Here is a 24,747-nt window from a genome sequence, read left to right on the forward strand (position 1 = left end):
GAGCATACGTTAAATTCTACATATTTAGCTGCCTTTGGAACTATGGCAATATATTCCATTAAAACTCACTCGATTGCATAATGCTATTAATCATGGTAGTTTAAACTCTTTTTAATGGAGCCTAAATGGGCTTCATAAATGTACAAGTGACCCAGTATTCATCAGGTACTATTCTTAAAGAAGGCTAGAATATGCAGTCTTTCCATTTGTACACGTTGAGAGTACATACACAAACTTGACTATAAAATATGCACAACACAGTGGAACACTGAGCAAGTGTGCTCCACAACTGGAAGCTGGGCAGTTGTACTGAACCTCAGCTGGTAAGAGCCTCGAGAAACAAGGATGGTTTTCCATGGTACCACAAAAGTACAACAGATTCACTGCCTCAGAGAGAACCAAGATTGTATGCTCATTTTGTGCCCTCCTCAGCATTGCACAGTCCTTGTAGCCTGGTCACATATTTCTAACTCTGTTCCTCACCATAATCAATTTGATGTAATTTGTGGCATGCTTGGAAGGTAAACTCATGTAACCAAGATCAGCTGTGCACCTGACGTCCAGCTTGTGGCTTGAGCGCACATACATTATGTGGCTCACAAGGCCAACTCACCTCACCCACAGGCAGCTCAGGGCTCAACAAATACTCGGGGGAAGAGCAGTGTGTGGGTAGGCTGCTGATCGAGTTATTTAGGAAGTAACAACAACCCACTCTCAATCAAGATCTTTCCCATTGCTCCTCTTTCACACAGCTGTCTGGTTGTTGCTACCAGGATCTCACAGCACATTCCATGCCCGCCACTGAAGACCCTTTGGGACATAAGCACAGCTAGGATCCAGCTGACTGAGTGGGTTCTACCACCTTCCTTTTCCTCAGGAGCTTCTGTCCCACCACACATGTGATGAGCCACCCAGCATGCCCTGCCACTAGCAAAGTGGTATGCACACATAAGCAGGGAAATTTGGCACCATGATTTTGATGGCCTTCCAGAAACATCTGCTGGACAAGCAAAGCTGAAGCAAACAAACCATGCTGAATGCTTTTTATTTTCCCTGATCAGCTAGTAGGCTGAGGATCTTTACAACAGAAAAACAAATGCATTCCAAAAAGAAGCAATAGCAACCCATATGATCAGCTATTTCCAACATAAGGACATGAAATCTGTAAGTTATTTTTCTCACAAAGATGCAAAATCAGAAACGAAGTCCTCTAGTAGAGCAATAAAAACTGAGCTGTATCCGCACAGTTAGGCTTTTCAAAGTCAAGCCTCCCTAATTTCCAGAAATATGGATATCCTTAGTAACTGAGCTGGCTTATCTTTCTAGAATAAATTCTGTCACTCCCACTTGTACTGAGCTGCACCATACTGAAATCTCAGGATTTTTTGGGACAGTGTGCAGAATGGCACAACATTCAGCAGGAGTAACAGGAGACAGAATGTGACACACTGACTCATTACAAAAGCTTTAGTGTTTGGAAAGAGAAACGATTACATCTCAGGAAGTTCTATTAGTTCCTCTACAACTCATAAAATAAGACTAGAATTTTAGTCTTAGTGGGAATTAGGAAGAGCAGACACCTAGCACTGCATGCTGAGAACCTGAAGGTTTTGTTAACTTAGCGGCCTTTGTACATTCAACTCACCATCTCTCAAAATACACAACTCACAAAGAACACTGCTCCATCAGTGACGCCCTGGTATCATTGGAATCAGTGGGAGTTTTCCTGTTAATGTCAGCAGACCCAATGTTTAGCATTTTCAGCACAGGATTATACAAATAAATTAAAGATGACAGGTTACACTCACTCTTTCATGGGTGATAAGCCATTTAAGTGCTCTTTGGTTAGAACTTTAGAAAGTCACTTTTTTCTTCTCTGTAAAAGAGTAACATCACAAGCACCATTTTAAAAGTGGTATTTTTAAAACATCTTGACAAACCTTTCCCCCTACACCTACTTAGCTGCAGGTTCCTCCCCTCAGATGTAGCTGAGTAACAACAGTGATGAGGTGCTGATCATGGAATGCAAGATGACAAGCAGGCTAAGTTTGATTATTTCAGTCCTTTTATATGTGTATAGTGGAAAAGCTCCAGAGACTGGACAACCAAAGATAGATGAGTTCTTATTCACTCATCTGTAGGCACTGACTCTGATCAACCCCAAGCAAGTTAATATATTGGATATATTGGAGTATTTCAACAAGTGATGCCCAATTATCTTTCAGGATGTTCTCATGCCCTTTAGCCAGCTGGCTGTATATAGTCTTTTCCCTTACTTGCTAATTGACTGCTCTGATGACATCATTTCCTTTTTTCATGCATTTGTTTTTTTCCTTTTTCATTATAGCTACACAATAGAAAAACAAACAGTGGAACGGATGTAGCTGCAGACTAAGGTGATGCTTTGTTGACCTTAGGATAGGAGCTAACTTGTCTCATCACATTCGCAAAGAACAAACTTGCAGCCCAACCCTAGGCAATGTGATTATAGGCAGCAGCTCCACCACAATGCAACACCAGTCTCTTGCAGCAAAGAAAAAAAGCCAGCAATCTATAAATTTATCTCATCACACACTTTTGATCAGTTAATTATCTGTCCTTTTAAACTAAGCCTCTTTTTTTCCTTATTCACCAATGCACATAAAATCCTTTGAATTATACCATCTACTTTTACCAGTACTATTTATGCAGTCAAGTAGTGGAACGAACTATTTAAATAACTTCAGATCTTTAAGAGAAATTTAGAGGATAATCTTGAAGTGAAAAAGATTTAATTAATCTTACAGAAGATGAATGATTTTTCTCATATTCTCTTCCTCCAGAGACCTCTGGAACTAATTAACTCCTTCAAATCCTTTCACTTGTATGACTTAAAGTGTAGAAAGAAGACACCTAGCTTTACAGCTGGTCACGTTGACCAGATCTTCTCTTGTATTTGTAAAGATCTTTCTGGAAAGTGACTCATCTTGTTTTGGACATCCACAGTCTTCAGTAGAGATTTAAATTATCATTCATAAAAGAAATAACCCCCAGACAAAAAAACCCTATAAATCCAAAGAAAGCAGTAGACATGCCATACCAGAGTGGCCAGAAAAGAAATAACACAGCATAAGAAAGAAGCAGCACTTTCAGATTTGGAAATGATATCAGTCATCAGTACATTCTACTTTTTGGATTACAAATAATATTTAATATTTAAAAAAAAAAAAGAAGGAAGAAAAAACATACTCGAATCTCTGAAAGAAGGTCTGATGTAAAAAAAAAAAATAAATAAATAAATAAAAAGCTTTTCTTTTTCCACTGGATGTGATGTAAAATACAGATTTGTAAAATGCTTCACAGTATGAGAGCAGCAGCCGACAGAAATCGGATGGTTATATAATTTGGTGGTTAAGCAAAGATATTTTTAGTACTTTGCTAATCCATCTAATGCATTTCTTTCCAAGAGAAGAAAATGCATTATACTGATAGCAATAGGAGGGTCAAAATGGAAGGATATAAACAAGGAATTTACTTTTCCTAGAAAAATGAGAAGAAAAAAGTATAAAATTCCCATTAATAGCATTCGTTCCTAAGTAAGGCTGCTTTGTGGTTGGAAAGCAACTTATATGTGACAATAACTGAATAGAAGAGCTAAAACAAATACTGAAAGCTTTCATAAATATTTCCCCTAACATCAATCCCGTAACACAAACCAAGACAGCAACACCTCAAGCTAAACAAATAACTGCATAGACAATTTCAGTGCAACATCTGGCATAGTACACCAAAATGATTCCTCTGAACAGAACATATTCTTGAAAATACTGACCTGAGTTAACACACTCCTTACCTGTTGTCTGAAACAAAACCAGACTTAGCTGCTAAAAGTTGTATTCAATCTATTCCCAAGTTTCATTTATTAATAAGATGGGAACATCAAAGTTGCCTAGAAAAGACAGCTGTTTCCTCAGCTGACCTGCACCTAAATAAATTGAACTTCTGTCTCCCTTGAAACTTTCATTTGAAAATGAGACAATTTATTGCCAAAATACAAAGGTAAAGAAGACTGGAACATGCAAGTTGGTTCTATTGTGGAAGAGACAATTACTCGTCTCAGTTTAAAATAGATTATATCAACTGGTTTAATGTTTAATAGTGAGCATTTTCTAAATGCAAATAATCCAGAGAAAACTGCCACTTTATTTCTGGTCAAGTGTATTGGTGCAAAACCAAAACTATTTCCTGAAATAAGCACTATGAAGTCACAGACTGACTTGAATATATAATTTCACATATGAGGATAAACATTTTCAAGATCAATTCATTCTCTTTTTCAGAGAAAATTATCTCTTCCATTCTCAAATATACTGAAAGCAGAACACAATTCCTTGAGTAGTGAGGGGCCTTGAAGAAGCAAATGAGGCTCCTGAGAACAGCTGAAGCTGCCTTTTCTCAGACTGGCCCCTCAGAACATCAGTAAGGATGTTCTTTGAACCACTGAACCAAAAACGCCTCTGCATTAAATCTATTGTGAAGTATCAAATAAACATAAAGACAGGTACCATAAGGAAGCCAGCTTTCAAGTTTTGCTACACCAGTATCTGTACAGTCCTTTCTGAAACCCCAAAGCACAGCTTATTCATTTTTCTTGTCCAAAATGTAATACTGTTCTTTTCTGAAAGGATTCCAGTCAATCTTAACTCTGCGGGAAACAGAGAAAATCCAGATGTCAAAGGAGTGTTAGAGATTTCTGAAAGCTTACCTATCTATGTGTTCTGAGCTGCCTGAAACTCCTTTGCAATGCTCACTTACTGTAGACTCTTGGCAAAAGTTCATCTTATCATTCAGGAACTGCATCTCTCACAACTTATTAACAGACCTCAAGACCTCTTAAGCAGTATTTCAGTCATCACAGATGCAAACAGCAGACAAATGGATGGTGAATTATATCTCAAAGCTGAACCTTAAGAGTGAACTGTTAAAAGCCACCTAGAATATATGCTGATTAAAATAATAATAATTTAAAAAAAATTAAAGAAAATATAATGTCAAATTTAGGACAAACTCCTTCATGAACATTATAATTGTCATTCTTCCTCATCACATTCTGCAATCACCATCCAGAGCCACAGCAGGCTAAAAGCTAAATGCTTATCTGCTTCTCTAAACCCCCTGTTAACAAAGGCTAACAAGAAGCTGCACTAAGCAGTTAGTCCATCAGAAACTTATTACATTTACATATATAGACTATGATAGGAAAATCTTCAGTATCTTTTCTTTATAGCAGTAAGTATAGATAATTATGTTTGTATAAATTTTAATCATTAGCAGGATGAGAGCATTTTTTGCAGGAGTAACCTGAATTGTGAGCATATAAAGCACACACTAATGTTCATTTGTCCCATTTCAGTCTTCAAACAAAACCTTATTCTGAAAAAGATATAAAACCCCGCATTAGGAAAAAAAAAAACAACAAAACAAAACACTGATCTGGCACCAGTTAGTGATGCCCTTTAGCCACCAAAGGAAGAAAGGGAAGGACTTTTTTAAAAGAAGCTATCAACAACTGCTTCAATATATCTATATAAATCAAACAACTGGAATATCAGAAAAGCTCACCAGCTTATCTGCTCTGTTGATATTTGCAGAATTGACAAATGCTATTCCAACCTTCTTTGTAACTCAATTTAAAAAAAAAACACATGCTGCTTTCTGAATCAGAAAACAATCCCAATGACTGACAACCTATGTTTGTATAATATTTATATAAACAGAATGTGTGCAATTATTGGATTTTTAGTAGAACTAAAATTAACATCTTGGTCAAACTATATTAAGGTAACGGCAGTACTCCAGACAGTAGACATAAGAAAAAGACATCCTAATGCTCTACGTTCCAGTCCATCTTCACAAAGCATTCTGACAGCTGGCATCTCCTTACCCAAACTATTACATTTTGGCTTCCTTAGTATACCTGAAATACATTTTTTAATCTTATGGCTAGGCAGTATGTACTTCATCTTCAAGATATTCCTAAGATGCCTATACAGTTGATATCATAAATTCTAGAAAGGGAGCTTAAAAAGCGAGCTTGCGTTGAACATACATGCAAAGACAGTTCCTATGAAGCTATTACATCTTTTGTCATAACTAAGATCTATTAATTTTACTCTTCCTGCAAAGTTTCTAACAGTGACAGCTATAAAACTTAAGCTCACAATAAGCAGCTATGAAGTACGTCCACATCAGCCAAAAGAGTGCCTTATCAGAAGGACATCTTTGAATCTTGCTTCTTCCCACATTTGCATTATAAGTCCTTCCGCATAGCTTTAGGACTGATGTAATCCCATGCATTTTTCTTCTGAAATGACTTAAAAATTCAGAGAAAGAGAAGATGGTTGTAATGAATCACCCCAGAATCTGAAAGTAAGGTAAAAGCGGAAGCAGAAAACATTCTCTCCTTCATCTTACACATGCCAGTAAACTGATGAGTGTAAAAAGGAGGTGATACGTTGTAGTAGTATGAAGAGTAAGGAAGCCTAAATGTCAGCCTATCAGACTCAGAGAGATAAAAGAGAAATATATGCCTTTCTTTTTATGCTCCTAGAAGACAAGAGTGGAGAACTCCCGTTTAACTGGTTTTGTATTAGAAACATAAGAAAATTCCTGATTTTTAAATAGAATGTAGTAATACCATTACTTTCAAACAATCTGTTTTTAAGGTACCAAGACTGAAATACAGCAATTTCCTTATCAGAAACTGTCTGGAACCCACATGGAGGAACACAGGAAAAAGTAAAAGAATAATTAAAAATCAGAATATAGTACATACAAGTTTATATCACCGTTTTAAGCAATGGGAAGGCCAGCCACTGGATATGCAAAGGGTCTTGAGCTAAGAACCACTTACATTCATGAAGCATCTGGGAAAACTGTGTCTACAGCTAAACAACAGAATCTGTGAATGGCAACGTTACACAACAGAAAACTTGCAGATCCCTCTTTAAAGACAAATGAAGTTCAATTTAATCCTAAAAGTGAAGCGCAAGGCAGAACAATATCCCCTCACACAAAAACAGACAGGATTTGTGGTGAGCTCAGGAATGATGTAATCCTGGGATGCTACATCTATACAGACTTGGGGAAGCATCAAAGGGGAATGACAAGAATAGTCAACAGTTTGTTGGAAATGATATAAATTTAAATGGTTTTGAGAGAATACAAGCTCATAGAGGAGAAATCTACTTCTATGAGAGATCAACTCTTCCACCTTGCACTTGAAAGCAGAAAACCACAGAATAATGAAGAAGCACATAAAAGTATCAGCAGAATAGTAATAAAAGAGGAAAATAATAATGAAGTAGTGAAAAGATGGCAGACCACCACATGAAAGTGTAAACCAATGTTTGTTACATGCATTAATACAGAAAAAAATGTATTAATTGCTAGGAAAAAAAAAACAAAAAATGCATCAATGATAAATTAATATTCAAGAAAACAGCATCACTCAATGAACGACACCAGTTTTCATGGAATTAATCAGTTATTATTCAGAAGATATTCTATGAGATCAATACAAGGGGCACAAACTACATCATTTGAATGACTTTTGTTGTTGTTAACTGAAAAACATTCTACCGTACAGAATGTTACAGTTAAAAACTGCAAATTTCCTTATTTCTTTGAAGAGCAAAACTGAGAAATGTCTGTATTAATTGGTTTAGTCTTTGATCAAAACATCAAGTAAATTTCTGTAGCTTTCACTAGCACTACACTAGCCTTATGCATATAAACCAGCGAAGATATAAAATACCTTTGTTTTTGAATATGTTTTATATACAGTGAGTCTCATGCCTTTACCCTGTGAATCACACGTGACTGACCAGTACAAACCATACAGATTTTATATTTTAAATGGAGATTTCTTTCAATCATAGAAATTCCCCTGAAAGTCAGTGGAGACAGATGTTGTTGGAGGCTTAGCTTTTGAACAACTGTGGTAATACACGCAGATCAAAACTGAGATGCTGTGTAACTGACAAGAGTCACAGTAACAGCTCATCTAATTCTTTGTCCACCAGCAAACGAACACAATCAACAAAACAAAACTGTCTCTTACTACTATGACTCAATACAATCAAAAACTTATTGGGTTTTTATGTACATCTGCTAGACTACCACTGTATGATTCAGCTCCTAAACCAAGTATTCTGGAAAATGAGCAAAAAATCCTTATCCATCTAAACAAAGAAGCATTTTAAAGAGTTTATATATTTTAAAAACAAATGACACAGAGCTTTTCCTTTCATGCTTAGTTTAAGCAGTATTGCAATGTCAGCTTATGTCTTGAAAGAAAAGAACGCTTTCAAACTTAAGCTATAAATCTCTAGATTTTAAGCAAGTTAGAAAAGTAACTGTGGGGTAACAAAATCTTTGTCTACTACAAGCTAATAGTGAGACCAATTATACTCCTGAACTGGCTGCACTTTACTTGCTGTTATAGAACTGTTCCTGAAGGTATTGAGAAATGCTTGTTTGGTTCCACACTAGAATCAGTGCATTTCATTTTTATTATTTTTTTTTTTTCCTGTTAATATTAATATTCGGACTTTTGGTTGTAAATAAGTGTACTTTGATATAGGCACTTTAGGCTTTTAAAATTTTTGAGCTGAGTGTTAGCACAGTAATTTTATACATTTTCAGCCATGAAATCTTCCTGCATTAAATATTAAGAAAGCAAACCTGAATAAAGAAGCTTATACAGTTTGTTATTTCAAAGACATCGTTATTCATGCCATGGCAAATAATGGAGAAATGGTCTAAAACTATATTCTTTTACCAGAGATCTGAGGAAAACATGCCCCACTGAAGTCAGTGTTGTAACTCACAGGATCCAAAGAACACATAGTTTCTTCTAAAGGATGCAGAACTAACATGAAAATTACTACCCATTGTAGCTGAAGGCTTACTTTTGCATTCATTTTGTTACACAGAATTCACTTCGTTGCACAGCATTTTGTTACATTCAAATATACTGTGTAGAGAAGTGATTAAAACTAAATGTTTTGAACCTAAGCAACTTCATACTAAAGCAGTTTATATAAAAACATTCAGTATTTGATGGATCCTGTGCCTCAACACAATGCTCATATTTCAGCTATAATAAGTAAAGCACCTCAAAGATGTGCAGAGCAATAGTCTTGCAAGTATCCCCTTCAGTTTCTTAAGTAAAGCAAGCTTGGTAAAACTGGTCAAATCCACCACAGAAAGCTGTATGCCGTGCACATTTTTCAGCACTGGCTGGGAGTTCTGGCAGCTGCAATCTAGCATGAACACAAACCGTAGGACTCCACACACCTCACTGTAGTTCTTCCTGGAAATCAGTCTGTTAAGGTCAAGCTGAGAGCAGTGGTCAGACAAGGCCTGAAGGAACTAGCTACTGAGCACTTCCTTCAAATAAATCCATCACATGCAGCACAGCATACAAAAAATTTACTCACAATTGAGATTATGAGAAAGTTAAGTGCTGCCCTACTGCCACTGCCGTGTTCTGGGGCAGACAAGTGAGCAGCATGGTTCAGAGCAGGCTCTGCTCAATCTTTAAGCCAATGCTAAGCTGCCAGGCCCAGGCCTGGCTGGTGCACTGCCAGGACAGGCTCTCTAAATTATCCTCAGCACTGAAAATGTCACAAGACAGCTACCAGCTCCAGAAGGCCACTGTAACCCCATGCATAACTGAATCCAAAGGCATTATGTTGGGTCGCAGCTCACAGGCCAGCCCTCCCACCCCATCCTCCTGTGGCCCTTCCACCAGACTGAGGCCACTCAGCAGCAGCCCCACAACACAAAGCTGGCTGCCTGCAGCACACAGTCAGACCCAGAGTTTCAGCAGTTTATACAGAAATATAAAGGCTGTACCTAAGCTGTAGCATCTGTGGACTTGTACTCCAACACATTAAAAATAAAATTGAGTAGTCAGAAAAAGCTGCTGTGAGAAAGAAATGGCCGCAGAAAAGGCACTGCTTAATCCCCCTTAGAAGTGATCCCTGACTGGATGCTTGCATTGTAATGCTATCTGAGCACACACACCTAATTAACAAGGAGAAACTGCTCTATATTACTAGCTGCACATATTAATTTTACTGCTATCTTGATCTCAGGCCCTTTCACAGACATGCCAGCTTCCATCTATTTGGTGGACATTGACATTTTCCCAGACTGCAAGGTCTTTAGTCTGGGTGATTTGCTTGTACTGTGCCTAACACAAAGGCACCATTATGCCAGAGTCAAACCTCAGGTGCTTACACAACCAACACTCCTGACAATGTAACTTTTCAGATGGGCAAACAGTCTTGCAGCATATTGTGACAATACAAATTATTAAATTATTCCAAAGAGTTTTGTTTTATAAGCTGAAAGATCAATGGAGAACAAGGAAAAGATCAACAAGGAAATATTTTATATCCATTCATTTCTTTTTTTTCCCCTTTCTCTCCACTACCGCTATCACTCAACTCCTATTTCTTTTACTGTCATTTTATCTTGTCTTTTTCATGTACTTGCAAAGCTCCTTTTTCTCCAGAGAGGCAATGCTAAAAGGAGAACTTCTAGTTGAGCGTTAGCTAGGAACAATCTGGAGGGAGAAAAGATTGGCTCTGAGCTCTCAGTTCTGAACCTGTAATTCTGACTTTCCTAGAGAGAATTTGGCACATGAAAGACTGCCCATAAACAAACATCATTCTTTCTGGTTCCAGTGCTATATATTTACTCACAGCATTCACTTCTTTAAAAGCACCCAGAGATGCTCAGCATAAGAAAGCAGGTTATATTCAAATCCTAAATTGAATTCCAAAATCACTATAGTTTATACCATCAAAAGTAGTGATGGAGGCAAAGTTAATAATCTAATTGCTCTTCCAAGGAGGACTTAAGGCATTTTCTTACTGTAAAAGAAGTGTTGTAATATAATTCTGGTAAGCAAAAACAAAGTGAAAAGAAAATCCAGTCTCTCATACTGAACTGCCAAAGCATACCTCTTATAAGTAAGAAACATAATTGGAATAAAAAGGAAGTTCAAAGTCCTTTCAGTGAGAAGTATCTGGTATCTAATTTGTTTGTCTCTTGGTTTGGTAAAATTTGGAGATTTTTAATATCTTCCAAAAGGTAAAGTACATATTTTATATCTAATTTACCTCTGTAATTCCCCCAAACCTAGGATTTTTGTATTTATACCTTAATATTTTAAGTATAGTTACCAACACTACAACGTACAAACTAAATTCCCAGGTTACACTATCACTCTAAAAACACTGTTATTCATTGCTAATGTGTAACCTGTTTTGGACAGAGATCTGGGTAGCAGAGGCTTGTAATTATTTGCCTGATATGCCAGTTTTCCATACACTTCACATTCTTATAAAGCTTCCTCTTCTGTCTTTTCAGAAACACCGCTGCTGTAACTAAACACTTCAGTACAGATACCTCAAAACCCCAAAGGCTGAGTCAAGAGAGCCACTGTAAATTCAGGCTCGGAGAAGCTACATTTAATCCAACTTTTAGATCTCTATTCATACACCAAACTGTCATGATAGATAAAGGGTGACTACACAGATTATTAAGGACTTCTTGATATTGAAGGGCATCAAGAATATAAAGCAAAACAGTGGCTGATCTTGCTGATGACTGCGTGGACATCTGCAACAGGTCAAACTATCAGCCAAACCTGACACGATCAGCAGGCAGCTATGAAGAGGAGTATGGTTTCATTTGGCTCAGCAAACATTTAGGGAATGAACAGTACAGCAGCAAGAGCAGACAACCTGAAGGGAAGGTGTCTGACTATGGAAAGTTAGGGTTTGTAGCTGTTTGGAATAGAAAACCATGTGTGTGTGTGTACGTAGAAAGGTGTACGTAGAATGATCTTCCACAGTGGAAATCTACAGTGAGTCAGAATGCATTGCTGCTGACATGCATCAGTCAGGTTATACGCACAGAAAGTTTTAAAGGCCATATGGGTAGAAACACCTCTGTATCTGTATTATATGTTAGAGAAATGAAAGAGTGGCACTCCTGGATTTCTCCCTCTCCATCCACCCCATAATAGTGATCATTAGGAATCAGACAAGACAACTGTTATCTAAGACACTGCAGGAAAATTACTGTCTGAGAGATGGGTGCAGCTAAAGTCTCTTCCTAATCTCTGATCACCTAAGTAAAGGAAAGTAATTGCTCAATTCCCACCACTACACTTCTAGCACAGTGAGTATCTGCAATATTCTGCACCGTAAATGAAAGGTATTTCATTTCTGTCAACTAGATAGCAACAGTTATCAGTTAGCAATCACAAATCGATAGTGAATGTCAAGTCTCCAGATGACAGAAGCAAGTTCTCTTATTCTGAAACAGGACTAATCCAGTCAGTCTGGAATGCTCTTCTAGAAACTCTTCCAGATGATCTGACTCTTGGATAGTCAGTATTATTGACTCTGCCAGCATGCCAGTCCCTTAGTTCACATAATGCCATGGACTTGCTCCCAGTTGTTGATCCTAAAGGGAATTCTGAAAACTTGAGAGATGGGAAGCATCACGTCTTCTCTACTACATGAATCCCATATGCACTCACAAGGGAAGTTCATGTAATATTTATGCTTGATGTTGTCTGATTAGGTGAGGCCTCTTTGTCTTTGACTCTGTGCCAGTACAGTCAATGGCTGCTAGAAGAGTGGAAACTTGTACCTGCAACCTTGATATCAGTACAGGTAGTCATAGGACTGTGTCTGACAGATACTCAACTGAAAAAACAAAGATGCAGTCCATAGTCACAGGTGCACTACTATAGATGACTTCTCTTGTCCTGCTTTCAAGAACTTCTTTTCAATAAATAAACACTTATAGCCCCAAAGAAGAAGCAATTTGAGAAGAAGGAACAGCAAACAAAAAACTTTAGAGACATATCTCTTCCTAAGGAGGAAATGCATACAACACACCTTGTATCTTAGGGATCTCAGACCATAGTTTTGTTAACAGCTTTATATTGACTCAAAGTGGTGATTATCCTATCCACACATTCTGTCACTCATTTTTGAGAACTAGGGCTTATGAACTGACAAAACATGAATGGGATCCAGGAACTTCTTAAAGTTAGCTATTACGGCTCTGCTTCACTAATGTGGCATGCTGTCATATAATGCCTTACATGTATTTATAGAAGCAGTAGAGTATATGCTACTCTCTAGTTACTTTGGTCACCAGGGCTCATAAAGCTTCTTGAACAGTACACTAAATTCTTCATATTTATGTCTCAACTACTTTTTGCTATGAGCCATCCATGTATTTCAGCTTTCCCACATATGTAGTTTTCAGTCTTTTCTGTATTCTTGACAACTGTCAGAAAAAGGAGAGTCACTGAACATACACTAGTGACCATACTAAATCAGGAATCAGTTGTTCAGCTGTAAGTGTAATGTGACAGCCTCTTTCTAAAATAGCAGGAAGATTTTCTTTCATGCACATTTCTGGGTTCTTTTTTTGGTCCGCAGCATATTTCAAGAAAAGCCCGCCTGAGGAAACAGACCAAAACCAACAACAGAGAAACTGCCACAGAAACTTATCTGAAGGCATTAAAAATTAAATAGCTTCATAAAGAGCTCCCAGTCTCTATAGTAAAACCTATTAACACTGTCTAGACTGATCTAATTTATAACAATTCCATTTCAGATAACCGTATGGTTGTTGCTGAAGTGACACTTTTCCCTAATCCTAATCATACTCTTCCACTTTTCCCTTCCATCTCAAAAACTTGATGGTGGGGAGAAGCCCAATGTTATTTGAAGTGGTAGTCACAAAAGCCAGATGAATTCACACTGCAGGAGAACTATGCCTCAGAGCTAAAGAAATCTCACACAAACCTTTTCAGCAGATACTCTTCTGGCAACTGAATCAACAGCCTCTAAGCACAAAAGCCTCAACCATTATTCTTACACTGTTCGCACCACACTCCCTCAGATAACTCTTGCATGTTAAGATCCCCAGTGGAAAATGCACAATTTTAGACTCTCGGATGATTCCCCAAAAGTTATCAATACAGTAAGCATAAGCGGAGGACGTTTATATAATTTTGTCACTTCACATTCCCCACATAATTTCATACATTTCCTTAGCAGTTTCATGTTCCATGCAGTAAGGACATACCGCAGCAGCTCGACTTATGGCAAACGTGTATGAACCTGGACATTCACTTTTATGGCATATTATGGAACATATATGAATAGCTATAGTCAAGTAAGTTGAGATTCTAAGTTTTGTATGTCTAATTTAAGTAAAGCCAATAGGTACTCATCTGAAACTGAATGACAACATCTAAACACTTGCACTTCTGAATACTTTGTCAACAGTAAGAGCTCACTTTTTTTTCTTATTATTTTTTTTTTTTCCTGAGAAATCAATGACAAGCAAATATATTTTGCAGTAACATACCTTGAAGTTGCAATTTCCACTTTCGTTCTTGCCATGGCAGCCGCTCGCTGTGCACCCTCTATTGCTCTATCCACCTTTTCTCTAGTTTTTGTGTTTCGTATTGGTATAAGTTGCTTTCTTATTCCACGAACCAAAACATTATTTTTATATTTTCCTTCTTCTTTGGTGCCATCTGGAAACATGGTACATCCATACCCGTGCCTCCTATTATTTAGCCATTCTCCTTCATATTTCATGCCATTTGAACGCTCACTAACACCAAAACCACTGCGCTTGTCATTCTTCCATTCACCCATATAGGTTTCTGTCGTGGTGGCATCAACGTGGTCTTCCATAGGACAATAATCACAGTCACCGTCTCCAAAACTAATTGTAGAGTTGGCATCACTGGAACTAATTCTGCTCATAGCAGCATCACTCCTGACAGAGCTCCGTTTGCTAGATATCGAGGATCTAGATTCAGATTTTCTAAGTTTTATACTACCAAGAAGGGATCCTCTTCTGAATAAGCCTCCTTTTTTCTTAATTCCCATGGCTTCTGCTTCACTGTGAAAATTGAGCACAAAACCTCCTCTTGTTCCAGCTGGACTGTCTGAAGTGATGTCATGCAGAACGGTGCCATTGCTCTGCTCACTTCGAAGTGAAGCTAGAGATGTTCGTAGAGGTGAACGGATCACAGTTGCCATGCCATAGGGTACACTCTGACGTACACCATATCCATGCCGCATTCCTCCTGTCCATTGTCCCTGGTATGTACCTTTTAAAGTAATTTGCAGAAATTAAATTTAGGAAGTTGTAGGAGACCTACCAGTCTACATTCAGTATGCTACCAGCAACACTACACTGTTAAGTCTGCTTATGGAAACCAGAAACAGAAGAAAAAAATTACAGCACATGGCACTACATAAAATACTTTTTGTTACTTATTTTTTCATAAATCATTTTTCCCCTTACCAAAGCCCTTGCTTTCCAAGCTGCAGTAGTTTATTTTGACAACTAAAACACTGTAGCTATCATCATATGTGTTTTTTGAACAGTTCTGCCCATGGAAGAAATTTCAAAAGAAATCTGAAAGGCAGAACTACCTCAATGCTTTTTTAAAATGATCAATGGAGAAGAGAGAGAAGGGTGGAGGGAAAGAAAGCAGGGAGGAAGCAGAGCACTTGGGCTCTGGCCTCCAGCTGCTCATAAAGAGAGCTAGTGGGATAAGTAAACATCCTGTTTTTTTAAGACAACTGCAGACCTCACCGTTGGGACATATTCAACAACCCACCGAATTGTTTTGATCCCAAGGACTACCTAAAGACCACTGTTAAAAAGCCCTATTGTACAATCAAACGTTTTAAAAAGATTTTGGATGTATTTGAATGGAAGTAAAGGATAAAACCCTACAAACAAAACCTCTGTATATATTGCTTTCTATGAACATTTTTTTGTATACTCAGTATCACAAAGTACACTAGCTACCTAAGATATTGGCAGTATAAAGCAAGCTACACTTTACTCTAGCTATCCTTTCTGAAGGACGAGTCACAGGAAAGCAGCGGACTACCTTCACTGCCACCTCATCTGTTGAGTAATCCCCAGAAGAGTAGGTCCTTTGCTTGAGAAGAAGCTGAACTTGGGTTTAATGATAAAAAAAAAAATTCAAGCTATTTGACAGTTATCAAAAATACAAAAGGCTGATGTGACATATAAAAATACAGTCAGACTATTTTTCTATTTACATTCTGCAGTATGTTGTGACAGAAATCAGAAATGCGAAAGCTTTTCTACTCTTTGCCTTCCATTCGCGCTGAAGTACATACAGAAGACGAGGCAGTAATAGACAGAGTATGACACACCACCCTATCTATAACTACATTCCATTGTTTATACTGTGACCGTAATTATTTTTGAGTATTTTTTCAAAAAGCAGTACAAAGAAGAGCAACATGGTATTTGGTATGAGAAGACATGCTTATCTGTGTACAGGCAAAGCTGTATCTGAGCCAAGAAACAGCATTATCATCAGATTACTGTTTCAGACAATTTTATTTCTTGTGTTCTCAACAAGCATTTTCATTTTGATAAGACACACACTCCCAGGCACGTTTTGACAAGACACACTCCCATGCCTGGGCTCTGAAAGCCAAAGGAAGGTGTGTGAGGTGCCTCAAACCCGGCAAAAAGAAGACAGTTGCTTTCTAAGATCATTTCATTCTAATCCCTATGAAATTTCTTTAAAACAGGGAAAAAAAAGAAAAAAGAAAAAAAAAAAAAAAAGAGGTTTCTCATCCACCTACTATTTCTTTTAAAAGCTATTTTGACTCTGAATATTCATACAGAAGTATGATTAAGCTCTCCCTAAAATATCTTTGAGTTCATTCTGCTTTAACTGAATACATATTAAAAATCATTCTTCAGAGAATGAAGGATCAAACATTAAATTCCATGACTGAATAAAGTTCAGTAAACATATTTGTGAAATACCTACAGTTCCAGATGTAGCTCAAAGAATCAATTGCTTTGATATTCAATCTCCTTTGTATAAGCATGGTTATAAGCACAGTATTTTGGCTGTGCTGATGTCAGTTATCTATTGATTACTGTTTTACTGTATTACCTCTCTTCAGCTAAGCTGCATTTCAACGTTAACATGCAATTACATTCACATTTGTGCCATTTCTTCCTTATATAATACAAAATAGGTTCAAGAAATTCTACTAAGTGCTAAATTCTACTCAGGTTTTTGTTTTAACAGATGGCTGCTGACATAAACCAACAACTTTCTTCATTTCTTTGTCATTCTCTGTATCCTGGATACCTACTGCTGTGTTGCTTGTAAGGGTGCTCAATCTAGAAACATGATTATTTTAAAAAACCCAGCATATGGAGAAGAACAAATAGACACAAGCACAAAACACCAATATGACATATCCTGAAAATACTGCAAGAATACAGACATATAGTAGTTTTTTTTTCTTAATTAAACAGACATTTCACAGAGATATATTAATTTTTTATGAGCATAAATGACTACAGTTTGTCCTTAATTATAACTGGAAAAGCCATACTATTGTAATGACATGCTGAAGCTAAGAATCTGGCAAGGTACACTGCACTGCTACATGAAACAATCCAGTATTCTGCATCAGTTCATTAATTTCATTTGAAAATAATAAATCCAATTCTAATTGTGATTATATCCCAGAATTATATTACATCAGAGCAACTGTGGCTTGCCACGTTGCTATTTGAGCATCTGACTCAAAGCAGAGAGAATGTCTTCCAGCACAGGATTTTATAGAAGTAGAAATGGCCATGGCCTGCCTATGCTGTATTTTTTCTTACTAATATTTTGACTTGAAAATACAGAAAGCTCAAAAATATTTCATCAAATTATGACTCACATTTTTCCCTGCTCCTTAGACAGAAGTAGTTACTGTTGCCCAAAAGGGTATTACAATGAGGACAACTGATGTGCTGTTGTTTGCTTGTCAGATTTTTCTTTCTGCTAGGCCAATAAAATCAATGTCAGTTTCTTCTAAAGAGAAAAGAGCAAATGAGGCAATGGAATATTTATAGTGAACTGGTTCTTGGAAGATATTTAGTTGGAATTTTATGCAGTCTTGCAGGCCACAAGAATTTTTTTTAAATACCATTAATTCATAAAAGATTTTTATACTAGTGCTAGAAAGCTGATGCTTTCCTTGATTTTTTTTTAACTTAAATGTTAAAGGAAAGATATTTAATGTTACATAGAGGACAGTTTACAGAATACAAATGCAGCAGACCTGTAGAATCATAAAATGGCCTTGGTTGAAAAGGTATCTACCTGGCTCTATACATGGAGCCAGGTAGATACCTTTTCAAATCCATACAAATATGAATGATAATACCAACACATCTTTTCTTGTTTCATCTTATATTATAATGCACTGTCTATAGCAGTTCCACTGAGGGTCAACTTCTAAAATTTTAATTACCACTGTAATTACAAAGCTAATTTAAAACTGTTTTTGACCATATAACAATAACTTCATTCAGTTTCACTTTCTAAAAGCCAGGCTCGGTGTCCATTGTAACAGAAAAACAACAGCCGTTCAGCAGCAGCTTCTACTGACTGTGGTGGCCCTGAGAAGGTGTTCATATTTTCAGCCTGAGAACTAACAAAAAGTGTGCTTTAAAATGTTATTTTTGTTGACAAATTGCTCAAAGGTAGAATGCCATAACCTATCTCCTTAGAGTTACATCATGTCACCCTTCCCCAGGCTCCCAAGTGTATCTTGGATGCATTAATGCCATTGCCTACTTGTGGCTCAAATGCAAAACTGTGCTGTGTAAAAAAAGAGTGGCCACTGCACTAGGAACTGCTTGACCTACTAGTAACCTTTACATTCATCTTCTGTGGTTTAATAATTTAGGTGCCACCTCAATGTTTTTACATGCTCTTCAGACTAAACGTTAGATAAACAAACACCTAGAAAGCTGACTGCTTAGAAATCAATGAATGCATGCACTGCTGATGGCCTTTTCTTCACATGCATTTGCCAGTGATGCCTACAGATCAACAACACCAGCTCCTACAGCAGGACTCCTGTTACTGCTACTGCTGGCAGGATCATAAGGTGCTAACTAATTTACACGTACTGAAGCAGCAAATTAGGCTGCAGTCCCTCTGCAGGTGGGTGTAAATAGTAAATACCTGTAAACAGTTCTCAGGTAGGGTAGCGGATTTACATGGATCCAATGAAATCAAGGCAGCCTGGAAAAGGCACAGAACTCCAGATCATTGTAGGGTGCAACCTGAAGGGTCACTTGAAGGCCAAGCATAAGCATGCACAATGAACAGGGGACCATGATCTACATGTAACTCAGTGTTTTTCTCAGTGTTCATACTCCTTTCCCCTTCCTCAACTTCAATTACTAATATCATCAAAGCAATTAGAAATATATAAAAAATAATAATAATAGAAAAAGAAGAAAACACAGCAGTAGAAAGGCTCATATTTTAGTGAGTTTGAAAGCAAAGTTGCAATTTGCATAGTAAAAACCACCATTTTCCAATGCCAGTATTCTCAGAAATAGCTTTCCTGTAATTACTTCACAGCATGTTAAAGGCACATATGTAAATCTGGTTGCCTTGTAAAGGCATTTCAGACATACTTCTAGTGTGCATATTTGTCCATTGTACCCAGAGCATGAAAACAAAGATCCATCTGCAGTCATCTGACATATCGCCTGGCTTCATTCACAAATGTTTCCATTACAATCAACGAGATTCACACCTTCCCTCCACATGAATCAAAACGTCTAAAAGACCTTGCTAACAGATTTCAGTTAATAAAAGTAAATAATTTACAGAGGAAGCTGTACATACCAAGTGCTGTTTCAGACAAGGGGCCTCCTGTTGGTTTAAAGCCTAAACATTTACAGGATTTACCACTGAATCATCAGTATTATACTGAAACGAAAAGTATCCACAAGAAGTCTAAAGACAGAGATACAAGAAACTTCAGTTTGTGAAACTCAGTAACAATTTACTTCTCTGGAACGCAAAACCAACTAAACAATAACAATAACCAAACAAGACTATGGCCACTAAGAATTCTGCTTCTGAGTTACGAGACAAAGTAATTCTGAACAAATTTCTAAGTCTACTGTGCCTTGAAAAGGAAACTGAAATTCTATCTATGTGAGTTTGGTGAGGCTCTCAAATCCTCAAGACAATAACCAATAATCAAGGGGATTAGAAGAGTCCTGGGTACAAAAACCACAACACTGCATTCTCTCATAGAAATGAATCTCACCCAATTCACTACACCCTGTATATCAGAAAGAGCAGAAAGGGAAAGGATTCCATCTGTAAACACCTTCTGCATAACACAAAATCACCCATTCTCTGACATTATTTGTACAGTTCAATCACAAATCTCTTAACAAAACTCCCTAAAGAAACCAGCGATCAGCATCATTCAACAGATCTGATACCCAGGCTGGTCCTTTAGTCTCATCATTATGAAGTTACAACTTACCACTAATTTTGTTAAGTTCTATTTCTTGCACGTTACAAACACAGTTTGCTCAACACAGCAGCAAGCAACCTTTCCATTAAAAAAAAGCCCATTTCAAATCCTAAAACTGAGATCAGCTCTTTCCTTTACGATGGGACAAATCAATCACAAAACAGCTTGGGTTGAAAGGGACCTTAAAGATCACCCAGTCCAAACCCCCATGCCATGGGCAGGGATGCCACCACCAGATCAAGTTGAAGAGCAGTTCCATGCAGGTTGAAGTGGCACTTCCACTGATGCTGATAATGTTACAGCAGCAGACAGCTAAGTTAAAAACAATGGGGTTACTTCTGCACACAGCACATGAAAGAACACAGGTGTGGTAAGATGAGGTGGAAATAACCCATCAAGTGAGCTGAGTCCTTAGTGGCCCCACTAAGTCTGGGTTTTAAAAGCACTGATGAAATGGTGTGGGGTACCTGGACCTACTGCACGTGGCTGTCTTCTTGTGGTGAGCACATGGTGCATGGACTGATTTCAACCATCACCAGTTCAGTCTTGATGTGTTTCAGACTGCATCTCATTTTAGCACAGTGCAAGTCATTGCACGGAGGTGCAGCTAAGTTTCACTCATGTCCGTAACGCTGAGTTCTCTACAGTTGAGTTTATGAGTGTAAACCACTGTACTTAGCGATGTAGCGAGGGAACACGGCAACATGGAATGATTCTCTGTTCTTAAGTTTACAGTATTTTAGCACGGTAACAGTGGCAAGAGTCGCAGAATCACAGCACATCCAGACTTGGGACAGTCTGAGTCCAACTCCCATCTCCTCACATCAACAATAAATTCAATATCCACTTCCAAGCGCCCCTTGAGCTCCGGCCGGGGCCACCGCCCTGGGCAGCCCTTTCCATGCCCACCACTCTCCGGTGAACAGCCGTTCCCTAACCCCAGGCTCAAGGAGCCCTCTCCCGAACTGCGGCAGGCCCGCTGAGCTCCGTGGGGAGCTGCCCCGCCACGGGCTGACCGCGGTTATAGCCCGGGCTGGGAGACAGCGATAAGCCGGGAGCGCCGCGCGGCCGAGCCCCGGAGCGATCGTTACCGCCCATCGGTGCGGTGCCGGGCACCTGTGGCGCCCCGTGCGTTGAGCAACGCCCGCGGCCCGGCAGCTCGAGGCCGCTGTCGGTCGTGGCCGGGCCCTGCCCGCCGAGCGCGCCCACGCAGGCGCGCCCCCTCTCGCCCCCCACCGCCGCCGCCGCCGCGCGCGGGGCGCCCCCCGCCGGCGCCCACCTCCGTCGCCGTAGGTCTCGACGCCGTAGCCGTCCTGCAGCCCGTTGCTCCAGGTGCCCTCGTAGCGGGCCGGCGTGCTGAGGCTCTGCCGCACGCCGTAGCGCCCCTTGAAGCCGTGCGACCACTCGCCGCGGTACATCCACCTGCCCTTCGTCTCCACGCCCAGCCCGTGCCGCTTGCCCTGCGCCCAGTAGCCCAGGTAGGTGTTGCCGCTGGGCCAGGTGTAGATGCCCACCACCTCGAAGCCGTAGTTCCAGGAGCCCGAGTACTCGCCCTGCCCCTTGGGGCCGGTGCAGATGCCATGCCCGTGGGCTTTGCCCCCTTCCCACCCACCACAGTAGGCACCTCCATCATCGAAATCAAACCTGCCGCCCGTCATCCAGGGCAGCGGGGCGAGCGCGGCGCCGCCGCCGCCTCCCACCCGCCCGCCTGCCTACCGCCCGGCCCCGCCGCTCCTCGCGACTGCGAGCGCTCCGCCGCCGCCCGCCCGCGCCCAGCCCGGCCCAACCCAGCCCAGCCGCAGCCCGGCGGCGGCAGCGAGCGGCGCCCGCCCCCCGCTCCTCCCCGCCCGCCCCTCCCCGCCCCCGGCCGCCGCCACCGCCGCCCCCGGGAGCGGGCGCGGGAGGACGCCCCCGTAAGGTGTGTCCCGGGCGGAGGCGGCGTGAGGGGGGTCCGGGCACTGAGCTCCTGAGGGTGCTGCGAGCGAACGCAGCCTGTGCTCACAGAGTGTTCACAGGTGGGACTGAAATGTATCGGTCTTTGGGCTCTAACGCTGGTTTTAAGTTAAGGTCTCAGGTGCAGAGTCCTCGTCCTCAATCACACCCCAGTCCTGCTGTCCAAAAGGGGCATATGGCCGCAGAAACTCAAGCCTCGAGAGCTGCGCGAACGCCTTCCAAGAACGGCGCTGGGAACTCGGTACAGAATCTCACGTTGTGCCCCAGCTCCACGGCCGCTGGGTGACTGAATGGCGTTAAGCACTGCCAAGTCTTCCTCTGCTGGGTATTTGATATTTGATAATCAGATAAAAATGCGGGGGTGAATGACAGGAGAAACAAAAGAGCATAGAACTAGTGGAGAAGGAGCTGAAAGGTGTTGTTGTCCTGGGGCATCTCTTCTGAAGTCTGGGCTTTGTGTGTATTTGCAGCCGTACACCAAGACGGGAAGAAAATCTGAAAGCAAATGTTCCTTTTCAATGGGGATTTTGTAAAGAGCATGAATCATACTTGCAAATCACAGGGAGTGGTGCTGTCTGGACACAGAAGAGTGGAGAAATGGCCAGAGTGATGTTAGCAGAAGTTCATAGGAATTACTGTTCAGGATAGAAACTGAATTACAGATGAAGAATTTCAGTATGTGAATGTTTGAGTATGAACCATCAGAAGCTGGAAGCTAAGCTTCGGAAATTAATGCTGAATTCAGCCCAACAATAAGCAGTTTTGACTTAAATTGAAGGAAAATAATGTGGCAAGTATTAAACATTCAATTTTAGCTGAGTAAATTGTCAAGCTTTGTGCTTCACACCACACCGTTCTGCACATGTCTCTGTGCTCATATGGGCAGTACCTGCTCTTCCCAGCAGCGTGATGAACACCATCACTGTGCCATGTCCCACATCGTGTTGTTTGATCAGGCAAAGTGTGTACTGTGAAGCCCCCAAAGGGGCTGCAGTGTTTCTTGTTCTGCTGGAAAATGCATAGATAGAAGTGTTCGTGCACACATATTTGCACACATATGAAGAGAATAAGCCAAAATTGAAGAAATATGTCTTGTCCATGGGAGTATAGGGAAGTTTCAGTGCCTTTTTTCTGCCCTGGGGATTTTACACTGTAGTTGTGGAATGTGGAAAACCAGGCAAGAATGTCTTGTCTCTGTCACAGACACCAGGCAGTCTTTCCTGCATCTTTAGGCAAGGCTGTATGTATGGTGAGCTGAGGTCTGAGACCTGTGTACAACGGGAGCTTTTGTGGAAAGCTGAAGCCTGAAAAGTCAGTAGTGTTGCTGAAGAAGATCAATTCAGAGTCCTCTGATTCTTTCCTGAGCTCATCAGGCTTTATGCCCTACATATCTTGCATTTCTCAGCTAAGGAAAAGATTGAAACAGTAGTGATCCCAGAGGAGCTTACCGCTTTCACTCTGCTTGTATTGATCCCTCTTTCCTATTTTCTTTCTTATGACACAAGCCTTGTTGTGATTTAGCCTAGAATCCCAGAAGACCAAGATGGTTTATTGTTGCCTTTCAGTGTATTCCTAGACTGCTGCACAAGGACAGAGCTGGCACAGAGCAGGAGCAGAAGTAGGATGTTACAAAGAAGGTGCTGAAGCATTACACTCACAAAATGTCTATTAGTTCTTTAATTTACTCTCTTGATTTAAGCTACATATAGTTAATATCGGATAATAGGAACCAATGAGCCTGGATGGGCAGAGATGACCAATGGCAATTTTAGGAGGGAATTACATGTGTTTTTCTGTTAGCACAAATGTATTGACGGGTCTTTAGGTGACTTACTAATGATCCTAAAATGCATAGTAATTTTGCTTGTAGTTTATGTTTATTTACTTATATTAATTTTAATGAGATTATCTTGTGTGATGATATTTGCATATGCAGAACATCAGCATCTAAAGGACATGTGTGTATGCAAAACCTGTGCTGCAGGGCTGTATTTAGACACATCCTCGATGCAGGGATGGTAGATGCAACAGGTGAAGGCATTAAACTCTAGCGATTTAATATTAGCTAGATACAAAACTGCTGAGTTTAAACTATTAGTCTGATAGCTATCTGATGCATGAATAAAAATTAGGCACATTTATTCTTACTCTTAAAAGCCTGATTCAGCGGGGAATTACTCTAAGTACTTTAGTAATCCCATTTGCTTCAGTGGTACTGCACATGAGCTTTAAATTAAACATCTGTAAGATATTTGCTTTCAAATAAAGCAAAGCTCTCAAGAATGTTCTTAAGTGCTTTGCAGAACAGAGGCAGGATGCTGAACTGATG

At 39.8% G+C, this 24,747-nt stretch overlaps 1 protein-coding gene across 6 annotated transcripts in view; it reads right to left on the minus strand.

The window, feature by feature from the left end:
• The window catches only part of JPH1 (junctophilin 1), an 81,257-nt gene extending 59,071 nt beyond the window's left edge, over positions 1 to 22,186 (minus strand). For all 6 annotated transcript variants that reach the window (XM_032442765.1, XM_015855794.1, XM_015855793.1 and 3 more), the window contains exons 1-2: positions 21,745 to 22,186; positions 14,458 to 15,214 (exon numbers count right to left, since the gene is read on the minus strand). In XM_032442765.1, the coding sequence (XP_032298656.1) occupies positions 14,458 to 15,214; positions 21,745 to 22,123 (1,136 nt within the window). In that variant the 5' untranslated portion in view covers positions 22,124 to 22,186. The remainder of the gene's footprint in view (positions 1 to 14,457; positions 15,215 to 21,744) is intronic.
• Positions 22,187 to 24,747: the final 2,561 nt, after the last annotated feature.

This window comes from Coturnix japonica, chromosome 2 (assembly GCF_001577835.2).
Source record: "Coturnix japonica isolate 7356 chromosome 2, Coturnix japonica 2.1, whole genome shotgun sequence".
Lineage (NCBI taxonomy): Eukaryota > Metazoa > Chordata > Aves > Galliformes > Phasianidae > Coturnix > Coturnix japonica.